The 14,880-nt window shown below is 53.9% G+C and overlaps 1 protein-coding gene across 7 annotated transcripts in view; it reads right to left on the bottom strand.

Moving 5' to 3' along the window:
- Positions 1 to 14,657, bottom strand: part of Ddc (dopa decarboxylase) — a 57,373-nt gene extending 42,716 nt beyond the window's left edge. For 4 of the 7 annotated variants that reach the window (XM_087196054.1, XM_021254226.2, XM_087196057.1 and 1 more), the window contains exons 1-2: positions 14,505 to 14,657; positions 371 to 598 (exon numbers count right to left, since the gene is read on the bottom strand). In XM_087196054.1, coding sequence (XP_087052180.1) covers positions 371 to 571 — 201 coding nt within the window. In that variant the 5' untranslated portion in view covers positions 572 to 598; positions 14,505 to 14,657. Of the gene's footprint in view, positions 1 to 370; positions 599 to 10,866; positions 11,693 to 14,215; positions 14,483 to 14,504 lie in introns of those variants that run through there. The other 3 variants (XM_087196056.1, XM_087196055.1, XM_021254227.2) reach the window with 3 other exon arrangements.
- Positions 14,658 to 14,880: the final 223 nt, after the last annotated feature.

Raw genomic sequence — 14,880 nt, 5'->3', positions numbered from 1 at the left:
CAGGTGCTGGGGTCCGCACTGCTAGCTGGGTGTCCACAGCTTGCTTTTCCCAAGCTCTGAAAACTAAGTCTAGATTTAAAAGTAAAACGCCTGATTTCTTAGGTTTCTGCATTTCAGGTCCCACCACCTGCTCCTTGCCCTGCTGTGTGAACTGCTCCCCGCAGCCCAGCCCCTCCATAAGCCCTGCGCCCTCCCATCTCCCTGTCCCCAATCAGGCCACTGTCACCAGGCCAGAGTTCACCCAACACAGGCTGAGTTTGCCTCGGCCACATGGAAGGCAGCAGTCAGTGCTTCCAGCCACTCGGGGCGGGGGGCAGGGGGGGCAGTCTCAGGCCCTGCTAACCCTGACCTGAGTGGGAGCTGCACTCACCCCCGGCATGATTATCCTCTCAATGTCCCCCAGGATGTCCTCATACGCCTCTGGCTCCTCCGGGGCACTGCTGGGGATCAGTGTCCTCAGGTAGCCGGGCTCCACTGCGGGGTAGACCGGGCGCCTCTCGATGCCTTCCAGGTAGTCAGCCATGTAGTCGACCATCTCCTTCCCTCTCCTTCGGAACTCACTGGTGTTCATGGTCACGGGGTTCAGGCCAGGCAGAAACTGCAGAGAGGAAATCAGAGGCCCAGGAATTCCCAACAAGCGAACAGCAAGGGCCACCTGGGCTGGAGGCCATCCTGAGCCCAGTGAGGCCACTCTCCTTCTGTGTCTGGATGAGTGACAAGGCCCCGGGTTTGGACATTGCCACTGCACCTCCAAGGGGGGCGCTGCCTCTGTCGGTGCCACTTCCTGTACTGGTGCCATGTGACCGAAGTGCACAAAGCATTCATGGCGAGATCCAGCACTGAGGATGCCTCGTCCAGGTTCTGCGGGCTCCGCTGCTGCCCCTTCGAAGCTGTGTTGAGGCCAGAGGGAGAGAAGAGGGGGGCCGCTGCAGCCACAGGGAGGACGGGCCAGTTCTGACAGCCGGGGCCAGGCAGGGAAAGACAAGTGTGTGCGTGCGCTATGGGCTTAGGGGTGGGAGATGAGCCCTCCATGAAGGGCGCCCACCCAGGGTGACCACGTCATGCTAGGGCTCATTCGCTAGAGAATCCACTATGCACCCCAATGTGACCCCAATTATAGCTCATGATAACTTCATGTTCATTGTGCTTCTGACCCCCCATGGGCTTTGGGGGCCAAAACAGCCCCCCAGAGGTCCACAGGGGGCAGAAACTCCCTGACAGCCAAGAGGAGGAGACTCGTCCCTCTGGAATTAGTCACTGCTCCCGCCCTGCATGAACTGCACACAGATCGGCCACTGTGTCTCGGGACTTGAACTACCGTTCCTGGCTGCTCCCACCTAGGGGAGTGCATGGGTCTTCAACCTTACTAATAAATCCATGCTTTCATTTCTACTTCTGTGCATCCTGCTCAATTCTTGGTCAGAACGCCAAGAACCTACAACTATCACAAACCCAATGTCCACTGATTTGCAGTGGGGTGACCTTGATATGGTACACTCTCAGCATCCCTCCATGCCCTCCATTATCCATGCTGTGACATTTGACAATGTTTTGTGATGTTAAAAATGTTTTTTAAAAAAGCATTCACCTGACTTGCTAAAAATGTCAGGACAGATCTGATTCAAGGCTGGTGCAATAGGAAGGGAAGACAGACTGATCTCAGCTTGCAATACAGCAGAGACGGATGGGGACTACAGCTAAGGGTTTGCTGGAGGAACAGAGCTGATAGGATCCATGCACAATTATAAGGAGGGGGTTTAGCAGATTTGCTCACTCAGTCAGAGGCTGGAAGGTGCACAAGGGCCAGCTGTAGGCTGGGGAGCTGGAGGACCAAGAAGCTGGAATCCACAGAACATGAAGTACCAAAGATGCAGCCCCAGTCCAGGGCTGGAAGCCTGGGAGCTCCCTGGAGAGTTGTTGGTATGGAAGTGGAAGTCTGAAATCCATGGGCAATGGCAGCACCAGCAACAACAACAACAAAAACCCACTCCAGTAGAATTGAGCTTGCTTCCCTCCAGGCCCCCAGCCCATTGGACTGTGCTGCCCATATTCACAGCAAGTTGGCCTTCTCCATTGGCTGACCCACATGCCAATCATCTCTGGAGCCCCCACAGGAACCCAGGGGGCACTTGACTAATTTCCTGGGCTCTTTCAATCCAATCAAGTTGAGATCCAAGATTAACACTCAGCAGGGAACTAAGAGGCCTGGCTTGGCATCAAGGGTGGGAGGGGGCAGAGCTGGGTTGGACACCGAGGCCTGAAGCCAAACTGGCTCTCAGGACTCTCCTCACACCGGCCCAGCAGCCAGATGGGAAGCGGGCGAGAGGAGCTTGCCGCTGGGTCTCCAAGCATCCTGAGCCCTGGAGGATTTGCCAGAAATGAGGCTCTTCTCTGGCCTTGTCTCGCCGTCCTAATGCAGAGGGTTCTAGGCCCTGTGAAGGATGTATAGGCGATCACAGATTACTTCAAGGCCTGCTTGGACCCAAGCTCCGATCAAGACTTGTTTGGTGCGCATTTCCAGCCAGGGTGAGCTTGGGTGACAATGATGGGGACGTAAGACCTTGAATTATGGTGCCCGAGCGTGCCAACCAACAGCAGAGAAAAACCAGCCCGCCTGAACTTCCAATGCATCTTCGGCTTCAGAAACCAAAGGCCTAAGAGGGTGCTGCTGCCAGCAAAAATGTCACAGTGCTGCTTACCTCAAATTTTGCAGTAAGAGTGAAGCTTTGTTTTCACCTCACGATGGAGATATCTGGAGGTGCCATGCCTGGAACCCATTCTCACAGTGCGCCTCTCACTGCCAGCTCACTTGCTCTGCACTTCGGTTATGAGCGCCTGTCCCTGGCTGTGAGTGCTTCTCTGGTGTGGTTTCTCCAGGCTGCGACTGCCTGACGCAAATGGGATGCACCCCCAAGCTGGGCCATCCCCAGTGTCCCCTAGGGTAGGGGCAAGAGTGGGTGGGCCCCGGGCGCTCAGAGGAGCTCAGAGTCAGACACCACTCAGGTTCACTAGCCCTACAACCTGCAAACATTCCACCATGCCAGCCTCCTTTTTAGCTGAAACAAACATCGCACCGATTACACTGTTTCAAGAAAGATAGCGTTGAGTTAATTAAGCACACAATCACCCATCCGTGAATGTCTATGACTGTGTCCTGCCTTCCCTGAAGTTTGGCTTTCCCAGATTCGTTACTCAAAGTCAACCCTGGTCCAAAAATATTAAATGGAGATTTCTGGAAATAACATTTCCTAACGACCAAGTGCAGCACTGTTCTGAGGAGCAGATGAAATCTCACGCCCTCCAGCTCCACCCCACCCAGCACTTGAGCATCTGTGTCCTGTGAGTGCATGCTGTGTCAGCCCTCCACCCAGTAGTGACTTAACTGGTGTCGCCATGTTCATTACCTGTATTCAGGTAACCGTTATTTTACTTAATCTGGTCATTGTTCTATCTTATTCATACTTAACCGCTGATAATCTCTCACTGTGCCTGATTTATAAATTAAACTTCAGCATAGTGATGTTTGGATAGGGAAAGACATAGGATACAAGGGTCCATTATTATCCTTGGTGTGAGGCATTTACTGAGGGTCTTGAAATTGTGAGGGTCTCCCTTGGATAAAGGGACATTATTGTTTTTTCTTTTTCAGTGTTAAAGATGAACTCAGGGCCTTCCCACTGAGCTACATTCCCAGCTCTTCTTATATTTTATTTTGAGACTAGATCTCAATAAGTTACTCACACTGAGCTCAAACTTGCCATCCCTCTGCCTCAGCCTCCCAGAGTGCTAGGATTACAGGCGTGCACCACCATGCCCAGCTAGATATTCCTTATTTCATTGTAAGAGTCAGTGTATTACTATTTCCACCCTATATCTGTGACATATTTTGCAGGAATTTTCTTCTTTTTTGCTTGTCTTAATTTTGGTTATGACTTTGTTCTGACTTCTAAGAATGTTAATTTTGATATGGCAAAATCTCCATCTTTTCCTGATGATTTGGAGCTTATGTGTGACTCTGAGATATGCCTTTTTAAACTGGATGTGGTGGTGCATGGCTGTAATCCCAGCACTCTGGGAGGCTGAGGCAGGAAGACTGAAAGTTGGGAACTTAGCAATTTAAAGAGATCCTATCAAAAAAAAAGGTAAAGGGGCTGGGGATATAGAAAGCCCCTGGGTTCAACCCCCAGTACCCCCAGTACCAAAAAGAAAAAAGAAATGGCTTTTTAAGTAAATATTCTAGTGACCTTGACTCCAGCTGTGTTTGTACCCAGCGGAAGGCAAAGTGCCTGCTGTGCTGAAACCTCAGCAGAATGCTATGCGGAGTTAAGCCAGATGCCAGGGACACGGCAGGGCTGGGTGCAGCCAGGTGTCTGAGCTATGGAAAGAAACCCACCAGGCCCCACACCAGGAGCCCTGCAATCCCTTCTCACTCCTGGGCCATTTGCTTGCAGACCGACTCCTCGCTGGACCTCTCCAGAGAGCCTGGGAGCGGCTTGATGCTCCAGGCCCTGAAGCGGAGCAGACATAGCTGGAAGATGCAGGCTGTGATAAGGCAGAGCCCCTGTGTCTCCCTCCAATCCCCATAGTGGGTGCTTCCTGTGTCTGCTCCGAAGTGTTCCTCTCCCTGGCTTTCTGCCTCTTTATCTTTTTTTTTCTTTTTGCGGCACTGGAGATTGAAGCCAGGGCTTCACCCCGAGCTACATCCCAGCCCTTTTTATTTTTTATTTATTTATTTTTTGTATCTGTATGGTTTTTATTATTTCCAAACAAGAAAACCATCCTCATCATTACCAACACCAGCCCAGTCAGTATTTCATTGCTTATACTTATCAGTGGATATACTTGTTTATCATAAGAATCAGTACACACAAATGTTGCTTTTTCAGTATTTAATATATAGCAATCATCTATTTGAGAGTCTGCAATTATCCCTTGGTCTGGGGATTTTATAAATTAAAAGAATGCCTACCATTTATATATAAGAACATTCCAACTGCAGCTTTTTGCATCTTTTGTATCTCTGTTCAAAGGGTTGTCTCCGCTATTTACCACTATTAAATGGCAAGGCATTTTTCTACTTTTAGGGGTCTGGCTTACAGTGCTTCATCCTCAAGTTTAATTTCCTTTTAATATTTGTTTTGGAGTACATTTTCAGTATTAGTTTTGGCATTCCAAACAAGGAGATGTTATCTTTCTATTTTTATTGTGTGCATTATGTCATGTTCTCCATCATTTAGAAACTTTTTCAGTTAATCTTTTTAATTTCCCATTTACTTTGTCGTTACTTATAGACAATTCAGTCCAGTATGTTAATATGCTTTATCACTTATCTTATATTCTATCTCTGCTTGTTGAACTCCCTCTTCTCTCCACTGTGCATGTTGAGATTATTTGGGCTAAGCAACAGATCCTCCCTTAATAACCAATTTAAAGCCAATTTAATGAGCCCCGTCAGTTCTGAACACGACAGGGAGTTGGGTATCCCAACTGGTTAAGTGGAGACTACAATAACTTCCATGATGAGGACATCTGTTTAGAGAAATCAGAGTTCCATAAACCCCAAACTTGCGCCCCTGTACCACTGATGCACCCATCCTGGGTGCTGATCTTTATGCTCTTCCTTTGTAACAGCGAGCTCTTTGGGATGATCCCTCTCTTCATGTCCTCCTTGGCAGGTGTAAAGCAAAGCACACAAGTTGAAATCATGAAACGTCCATTGTAGTTTTGTTCTTTTTGACACATGATGCTCTTTTTCATCAAATTATCTGAGTTGGTGTTTTTTCTTCTGTTTTTATGCATTTTCACTGGAATATAATATCATAATGAAATTTACGTGGCCTCATTTCTGTCCAAATCCCTGTTGTAAAAATGAAATCAGATATTTGGGTGAGGAGTCCTGTCGCACAGCTAATCTTCATGTTTATTCTAATAGGCTTCACGGCACTCCACTTTTTCAGTCGACCTTTGTTGTGCCCCTTTTTATTTTTTATTTTGAAACAGGGTCCAAGTTGCTCAGGCTGGGCTCAAACTTGCCACCCTCCTGCCTCAGCCTCCCAGAGTGCTGGTATGACAGGCCTGTGCCTCCTCTCCACCCAATCATGGGCACTGGGCACAGCAAGTGTCCTGGGTGTCTGCCACATGGTGAAGGAGTGGAAATACTGTGCCTCTCACGTATCCTGTGCCAGACCCTACTGTCCACCTCGGAGGCAGCCACACCGCCAGCCACAGCGTCACAGCCCCGGAGTCTCCAAGTCTTGAGACAGTAGTGTTGCAGGCTTTGGCCCCTGCAGCCTCGGATCACGCCCGGCTGGGGCTGTGGGGAGCCTGGACAGCACCCCAGCCGCTGGACAGCTGCACAATGCGGACTCGGAATCTGTCCATGGTCCTGCCAACTCTATACCCTGCCCAGCCTACTGCCTTCACTTCTTATCCGGATGAAAAGAGTAAAGTTCACCTCTTTCACACAGTTCCAGAAGAAATGAACCCTGGCTCACGTCACTAAAGCCCCCATCTCTCCGGGGCAGGAGTCCTGCTTCTCTTCTCCCTGAACACATTGAGGTCTCGGCATAAAACTCACCTGGCTGATTCTCGCCTGAACTGATTGCTCAAGGCCCTCATTTTCTGTGCAAACACACAAACAAGACCAACAAGAAAATGCTTCCAACCAAGTCCGCAAGGGAGTGTCCAACCAGGGGGATTTTCTAGGAACAGGAGAACTGACCTGGCCATCGGACACCTGGCCTCACAAAAATCCTCCAAGTTTCCCTCTCCCTGTATTGAACCCAGCCCCCCTTTACAAAAGCTGTTTTATTTTGAAACAGAGCCCTGCTAAGTAACTGAGTTGGCCAGGCTGGTCTTGAATTTGGAATCCTCCTGCCTCAGCCTGCCAGAGTGCTGGGATTATAGACAGGCATCATTTTTTATAGTGCAGCTTCTTTTAGCTCCTATGATTGCTGCTCAAACAACACACATGAAGGAGCTTTAGGTAAGCACTGTTGCTGGTGGCCATGAAGAATCAGAATCAGCTTTGGGGGCTCCACAAGTGCTGCACAGACCCAAGATCGAGGGTCACCCCCCTGTGACTGTTTGACCTTTGCCCTCTGACCTTTCTGGCTCAAGGCCATGGAAAGGCTCCCAGGTGCTATTGCCAGGGAGATGGAAGGAGGTAGTGAGTGGCTGAAGCAGACTGGCTGCAGGAAGAACTGACACTGTCACATCGCAGCTCCAGGGCTTTGCGCCTGTTTCCAGTCTGTAAAACGCCCATGAGAGGAGGCCACGCAGAACTGTGACGAGAACGCAAGGGAGCTTGGGTGGCAGGTGTCACAGCACCTCTCCTCCCCGTCTATATTCAGGCCACTGCAGGTGGGTCCAAATTCACCTGTCTGTCTGGAGAGGGAAGCCTTCTGGGCACGATTTCACATGAGTGCTGAAATCCTAGCACCCTGGGAGGCTGAGGCAGGAGGGTGGCAAGTCGGAGCCTAGCCTGGGCAATTTAGTGGCTTAGCAAGACCCTGTCTCAAAGTAAAAGTAAAATAAAATAAAAGGCTATGGATAGAGCTCAGTGAAAAGTCCTGGTGAGAGACACAGAGACTTACGCTGGGATTCTGTCTTTCCACCTGGGAGGCCCCCTCTCTTGGCAGCAGTTTGTGGTACCCTCACTGTTCCTCCACACCAAAGCTCCTCCCTTTGCAGCCCTTGGTTAGGAGCACGGAGGTCGGTCAGGTCTAGCTCAGCTCCCGGGGGCTGTGCAGCTGCAGGCGAACATCTCACCCTCCCTGAGTCTGTTTCCTAATGGGATCCTGAGAGGACTCAGGCAGAAAGCACTCTGGCTGCATCTCACACTTGTCACTACCAGTGGGAAAATGAGGGCCCAAGGGATTCTGACAGTGGCAGGGGAGCCCCAGAGAGACAGAGGTGACAGCCTGAGGGAGCCCCGCTGCTCTGCAGCTATGGGAGGGAAAGGGCTTTTCTCCCCTCACCTCGTGTCTCATAAACAGCGCCCCATCAATTCCTGGGGTCCCTTTGGCACATGCACATTGTGTATCCCTGACTCCAGTGTGCACAGCTGTGTTAGTAGAGTGCACCATTTGACCTGCTTTGGGGGCAGGCAGAGCACTGGGGATTGAACCCAGGGCTTCACACTGAGCTGCATTCTCAGCTCTTTTTAATTTTTTTTATTTTGAGACAGGGTTTTGTTAAGTCTCTAAATTGTCCAGGCTGGGTTTGAATTTGCAATCCTCCTGCCGCAGCATCCCGGAATGCTGGCGTTACCTGCCCTCCTTATGCCTGTGAGCAGGAGCCTCACCGTGTCCCTGTCCACCACCATGGGCGGCAGGCACTTGCTGTGATGAGTGGCAGTCACGGGGCAGTGGCAGACCACGGGGCCCTCAGTTCCCTGAGCACCAAAGCCATGGGATTCATACCTTTCTCTTCACACATCGCCAAATCTTTCCAGAAAAGAGCTGAAGCACTACCCAAATGTCACCATTATGAACAGAACACCCATCTCTGTTAGCTTTTCTCATCCATCCAAAGTTTAAGTTTAAAACTAAAATTGCAAATGTAGATCCATTCGGATTGTACCCTTTTCATTCATGTTTGCTAGCTTTAAATGCTGCGACAGGAGCCCCCGGTGGTTTCCGCTTTGACATTCCCCTTGGCTCCTGCGGTATTTCTGCTACTGCAGGGGACGTTGCCTTGGACGGAAAGCACTCGTCTCCTCCTCAGAACTCGTTTCCCTTATTTTTACAATTCTTTCCCCTTTCACTCAGACTCCTGAAGTCACATGGGGCCGAGAGCCATGGCGCCTCCTTTTTTGTCGACTGGCGGCTGCTGGTAGGCTCTGGTGACCGCTCTTCCTCACAGCCAGGACGGCCCTGGTGAGGCCCCGGGTTATGGTGACGCCCGAGCAAACACAGGACACCTGGCCTCGTGGGTCTGCTCCTGCGCCTTCCCCCTCAGTGGAGTCTGACTTCTCTAATGATCCATGTCGGGGGTAAATATTGACCTTTTGATTCACTGTAGACACTTCCCTCCGCCCTGAATTGTGGGCCTGGCCCAATGCGCAGGGTTGCTAAGAGGCCGCTGCCGGCAGCTCCCCCAGAGTGGAGGCTGAGGAGCCAGTGACACCTGACTGCTGCGTCCTCATCCCCAGAGCTGCCTGTCGGTGCTGCCTGGCCCCTGCTCTGCCTGGATGCTGTTGTCACCTCCAACCTCTCGGTGACTGGGGGCCAGGGTGGCTGCTGCTGAACCGAGGCCGGCAGGTGCCCTCGGAAGCCAGTTTCTCCATTATGCTTCCCCCACCCTCACTGTCACCATAGCAGCCTGAGGGTCTCAGGCGGAGCCCAGGCCCCAAGAGGGGCTTTGCGGTGGCTGGGAGAAGAGCTTGTCCCCACCCCCTCCAGAACAAATGTGCAGACCTCTCCCCTGCACAGGTGTGGGGCGAGCCCCGCCTAGTGCTACCTCTTGGGAGAGAGGAAACGGCTCAGGGAGGCTGGGCTGGCCCTGCCCTGCAGCTCTGAGGCCCGGAACACAGCAAGGCCAGGCCCCCACCCTCTGCCCCTGGCCCTCAGACACAGCACCGCCCGGCCTCCCGCCCGGGGCCTCTGTGCCCACTGTCTTCACCCACCATCCAAAAAGACAGGAGGCTGTGCTCCTGTGATGCCGGGATCCCATCACCCCAGGGCCCCCATCCCCTGGACAGAAGAGCCGATACCTCCGGAGAGGGGCGGCTCAGACCAGCCCCCAGGTCTGTGCTGGGCGCCTCACCAACGCCGGCTGGAGGCAGAGGCCTGACCGCCAGGTGCGAGGAGGACTGAAGCCAGCTGCATGGCAGCCAGGCCTCCCGTGCTCTGAGCTGGGGGCTCTGCAGGCCACTGGCTGGAGCGTGGGGCTGTGAGCAAGAGCGGCTGAGGGCAGCACTGCTCCTGCTGTCCTCACCTTGGCTGGGCTCCCTTCCCGGTGGGAAACACTGCTCACCTGCAGCAGGGCTGCGGGGATCACGGATCGGGCTCTCCAGGCCTCCGAGAGGCAAAAAAGTCAGGCCTCCCGCGTGAATTCCCCTCGGGCCCTGGGGACAGGAAGCCCTGCTGGGTGTGCTGGGCTCTGGGCAGTGTTCTCAGTGCCAAAGCACATGTTTCTACCTGTGGTTCACCAGCTCACTCATCACAAAGCTGCCTTCGTTTTTGACCATACTAGAGATTGAATCCTGGGCCGTCACCGTGAGCTATGTCCCTAACTTATTAGTTTAAAGTTTGAGATAAGGTCTCACTCAGTTGCCCAAGCTGGGCTCAGACTTGCAATCCTCCTGCCTCGGCCTCCCAGAGTGCTCTTGTCACAGGTGAGCACCCCCACGCCTAGCTAGCTGCCGACCACTGAGCACCTACTGTGTGCCGGCCCTTTCCAGTCACATGACACATGCTGTCAGCTGTCCCCTCCGCCTGCTGAGCACACTGAGTCACTGTCCACCATGGCCTCCTCCCTCCCGCCCCTGCGCTCCCCATGCCTGTGAGCCAGCCTGGAAATCATGGTCCCTGGGCTCGGCAGTAGGGCAGTGGCCAGAGGAATGCAGTTTTTAAAGCCACTAGAAGTTCCTGGCTCCTTTACCAGACTTGTTGCTTGGGGATGATGCTGAAGATCGAGCTGACCTCGGTTGGTGCCTAATTTTGCAAGAAGCTACCTGGTCATCTGGCCACTGCACATACTGACCCCCTGTCCCCAGCAGCGTCTCCTCCCCTAAAGGGAGAGAACCAGCACCACGACAACCAGCGCAAGCCACCCACCCCAGCTAGATCCAGCGCTGCGGCCACGCAGCAGCAGCCAGGGACCCGGTCTGGCCTCACTATGAGGACAAAGAACAGTACTCACGCCGCCGGATGCTGCCTGTCGCTCGCTCTCTGCTCCTGTGACAGTTGAAAGGCACAAGGAGCAGTTGCCATTTGTGTAGACAAGTGGCTGCCTCCCCGAAGCCAATCAGCGCGGCCGGCTCTGCATATTTACCGGAGCATCTCCTGCCACCAGTGCCTGCAGAGCCCAGGAGGTGGGGGGCAGTGGACTGGGGGGAAGCCAGGGAGGGACGGGCTGTGTCCCTGGTCACTGTGGACACAGCCCTGGGCTCTGGCTCAGGGGGCCCTCCTGGCAGCTTGGAAGCCACAGCTCCACAATGGGGAGGGGGTAGAAGGGGCACGCGCTCCATGGGGGCTGTGGGTCCCTCCCTTCTGCAGGGGGACACTGGGGGCGCCTCACTCCTGAGCCAGGATGAGGTGGCAAAGCTGGGGCGGATGAGGATGGGACACCAGCTCATCTACCCCGAAGCCCTGCTGCCGTTCAGCATCCGGGACACAGAGCTCAGTCTCTCCCTAGGCTGGCATGGGCTGGTCAGCGCCAGTGAGGGCACAGGATCAGCTTCTCTCCATGGTGCCCCAGGGTTGTGTGGGTCCAGAAGAGTGGCTGGCGGGGCAGACAAGGGAAGGGTCACCTTGGGGAGCAGCAACTTGTGGGCTCCACTGCCCTGAGCACACGCACGTGAACAGAGGCACACAGGTGCATGCATACACATGCAGCCCAAATGTAGGCACCTGCATGTGTGTATACACACAGGCACTCCACATGCATGTACACATGCACATGTGTGCCCACAGTGCTGTCTGCACATGCTTGAACATGGCACACATGTGAACACATGCTGATGTGTGCATATGTATGCTCAGTACACATACATGCACACCCACAGGAGATGTGTGTGTGCATGCGTAGCCATGTACCGCACACATGTATGTACACCACACACACGCACACCATGTTTGGGCTGAGGCAGAATGCAGGACCAGCGCTGCCAGAGCCGCCCGCTGGTGCGAAGCAGTGTGTTTTCCAAGGCGGAGCTGAGGCAGCTGGAGTGGGGGGAGCCTGGGGATGGAGCCCAGGGTGTCGGCCTCTGTCCCTGCCCCATGCAGCTCCCTCTGCAGCCAGCTCCACCTGGCCCTGGACCACAGAGGCAGGAGGGGCTCCCCCAGCTCCCCTGGTCCCCACTCGGCACAGATCAGCAGCCAACGGGCACAGTGGGCCTGTTCGGGGAGACACAGGACTCTGCAGCGTGCAGGGTGGGGGAGGCGACCCCAGGAGGGACGAGCCAGGAGAGTGCCTGGACCGTGACTGCACAGCAGGACACACGCGCCCTGAGCAGGAGCCCGAGAGACGCAGGCTTAAGCATGGGCCCAGGCTGGACCGGACCGGGCTGGCATGAGCAGGGGAGCAACCGCCCCCCCCCCCGCCCTGCAGCACAGACCTGGTGTGCCGTTTCTGCTGCTGGCATCTGCACCATTGTCTGTCCAGGAAACGACTGGTGCTGGTGCAGAAGCCCACGTTCGACATCCATGTCGTGGAGGCCCGGGGAGGGTAGGAGGGAGATCACTGCAGGCTGCTTGCCCCGTGGCCTTTCAAGGACAGTGGCTCCCCGGGGGTGACCAGGGCTGCTGTGTGAAGGGGACGATTCTTGCAGGAGGGACGAGGCGGCCCTCAGGGGTCTTGGTTTGCAGGTCCCTGGCAGACGTCGGACACTTCCTCATGCACCGATCGGCCATTTGTCTTTTCTTGAGAAATAAATGTCTACTTGGGTCCATTGCCCGTTTTTCAGTAGGGTTTTATTTATTTTTCTGTGGAGTTTTGCAAATTTCTTCTGTGTTCTGGGTGTGAACCCCTTATTGGAGGCATCAGAACCCACGTGGAGATCTGTCTTCGCTGCATGTGATCCCACCTGTCACGCCCGGTGGGTGAGGCTGCTTCGGGCACCATGCCCAGCCTCAGCTCCAGGAAACATCTGCATGGCCGCCTGCTCCAAGGAGAGGAGCGTGGCCTGCCTACTCCCTGAACTACCCTAAACTACCCCCTGAAATCCCCGGCCCAACTGAGGCCTTTTTACATTTTATTATTATTTTTAAAATTTGGAGACAGAGCCTTACAAAGTCCCCGAGTTGCTCAGGCTAGGCTTGGACCTGAGATCCTCCTGCCTCAGCCTCCTAGCAGGCTAGGAGTACAGGCATGGGAAAGTTGATTAATGGGTCCAAAATTACAGTTAGATAGAAGTGAGAAGTGGGGTGCTATTGCACTAGAGGGTGAGCACAGGTAGAAACAATCCACTGTGTATTTCGAAAAACTACAAGAAGTGTATTGAATGGTTTCACCATAAAGAAATGATAGATGTTGAAGGACATAGTATGTTTACCCCAATTTAAACCCTGAGCAATGCATACATGATCAAAACATCACATGGCACCCATTATTAGGTGAAAATTTATGTTTTCCAGTATCAGTAACAGAATAAATTAAGAAGGCAAAACCCTGGGGAGAAGGCTGTGCTGCGGGCCACACAGAAACCAGTCTGGGACAGCTGGAGGAAAGCAGATACTAAGCAGTACGAGGCAGAGGACACCCATGCCTCAGGTGTGCTTAAAACCCGCAGCAGCTACAGGTGTGGGATCAAACACCTGTAATCCTAGAAGCCTAGGAGGCTGAGGCAGGAGGACTCCAAGTTCAAACCCAGCCTGGGCAACTTAGTGACTTGGTGTGACTTTGTCTCTCTCTCTCTCTCACACACACACACACACACACACACACACACACGCACACAAACACACCCCCTAAATTACTGAGTCAGTTACTCAAATGACCGCATGCCTCTCCCTACTCAGCCAGGCTGCATTTGCTGTCCTGGAGCCTCTTTGCCCCTCTGTGACCAGGGTAGAGCGAAGCTGAGGGACAGCACTGCATGCCCATGGCTGCTTTCCTTCGTGTGCCATTTGGTCATTTTTAACGTCTGAAAGTTGCGGTTTAGGTTCTAAGAGCACCGTGTCCCACTGGCTCCAACACACTGTGCACCCTTTCTGAGAGCACAGAGGCACCCGAACCTCCTCCCGGCTTAGCCCAGACAGCGAGGTTCGGTGCAGGCTTCGGGGAGGCCTGCCGGTGAGGGACAGCACTTTGGTCTGACCCATCTGCAGCAGCAGCAGGAAGACCTCGGACTTCTCAACTGGCATTGCTCAGGAGACCCGTGGATGGCAGGAGGAGAGGCCCTCAGAGAGCCACAGGTGCTACTTGGGCCAAGGGTGGATTCCTGCTCATTGTCACCTCCCACAATCCAGCACCACACCCACACCCACGCCCAAGCCATAGGATCCCATGAGAACCCAGTGAGTTAGGGACCACTTGCAGCACCACTCACAGAAGGAGACGCAGAGGTCAGGGCAATGGCTGCCCAAGGTCACTGCTGTGGCACGTGGCAGAGAGAGGGGGACCCGTGTCTCACGGCATTTGCTACAGAGCTCCAGGCACATGCGCGTGTGTATGTGCATGCACAGTCAGCTCGTGACTCGCACAGCGCTGAACTCTGCTCAGCCCTCAGCGGAAGAGGAAGGGGTCCGCCAGTGCTGCGCTCGTCACATGAGTGGAGGACCCGAGAGGCACTGTGTCCAGTCACGTCCATGTGCGAAGGAACAAAAGCAGAGACTCACTTGCCAGTAGTTCTGATCCCTCCCAGGCCTCCGTCCTGGAGGGGCTTGCCCGAACTGGATACCAGCGGGGAGAAGCTCCTGGGCTTGGCGCGGACTGCGACCCTTTCTGCATCTTGGAGCCTACAAGTCTGGTCCTTGGACTTTTACCGAGGAGCGCTGGTTAAGCATTAATCAGGACGGTGATAAAGGTCACAGCAATCTGGACTCAAGAGGCACAGTTGTGCCTGCGACCTGGGAAAGTGCCTTCTGGACAGCCCACTTCCTCCCAGCCCCGGCACCTCCTCCTTTCTCCCAAACAGCCCCAGTGCCAAGGTGCAGCCCCGTCAGGCCACCCCATGAGCTCTCACTGCTGCAGGACCCCCCACAACTTCCCGCC

Source organism: Heterocephalus glaber, unplaced genomic scaffold (assembly GCF_053883595.1).
Source record: "Heterocephalus glaber isolate CG9 unplaced genomic scaffold, H.glaber_assembly_v1.0 deba00001610, whole genome shotgun sequence".
Lineage (NCBI taxonomy): Eukaryota > Metazoa > Chordata > Mammalia > Rodentia > Bathyergidae > Heterocephalus > Heterocephalus glaber.
The sequence above is the reverse complement of the archived record's forward strand: the minus strand, read 5'-3'. Positions and strand labels throughout refer to the sequence as shown.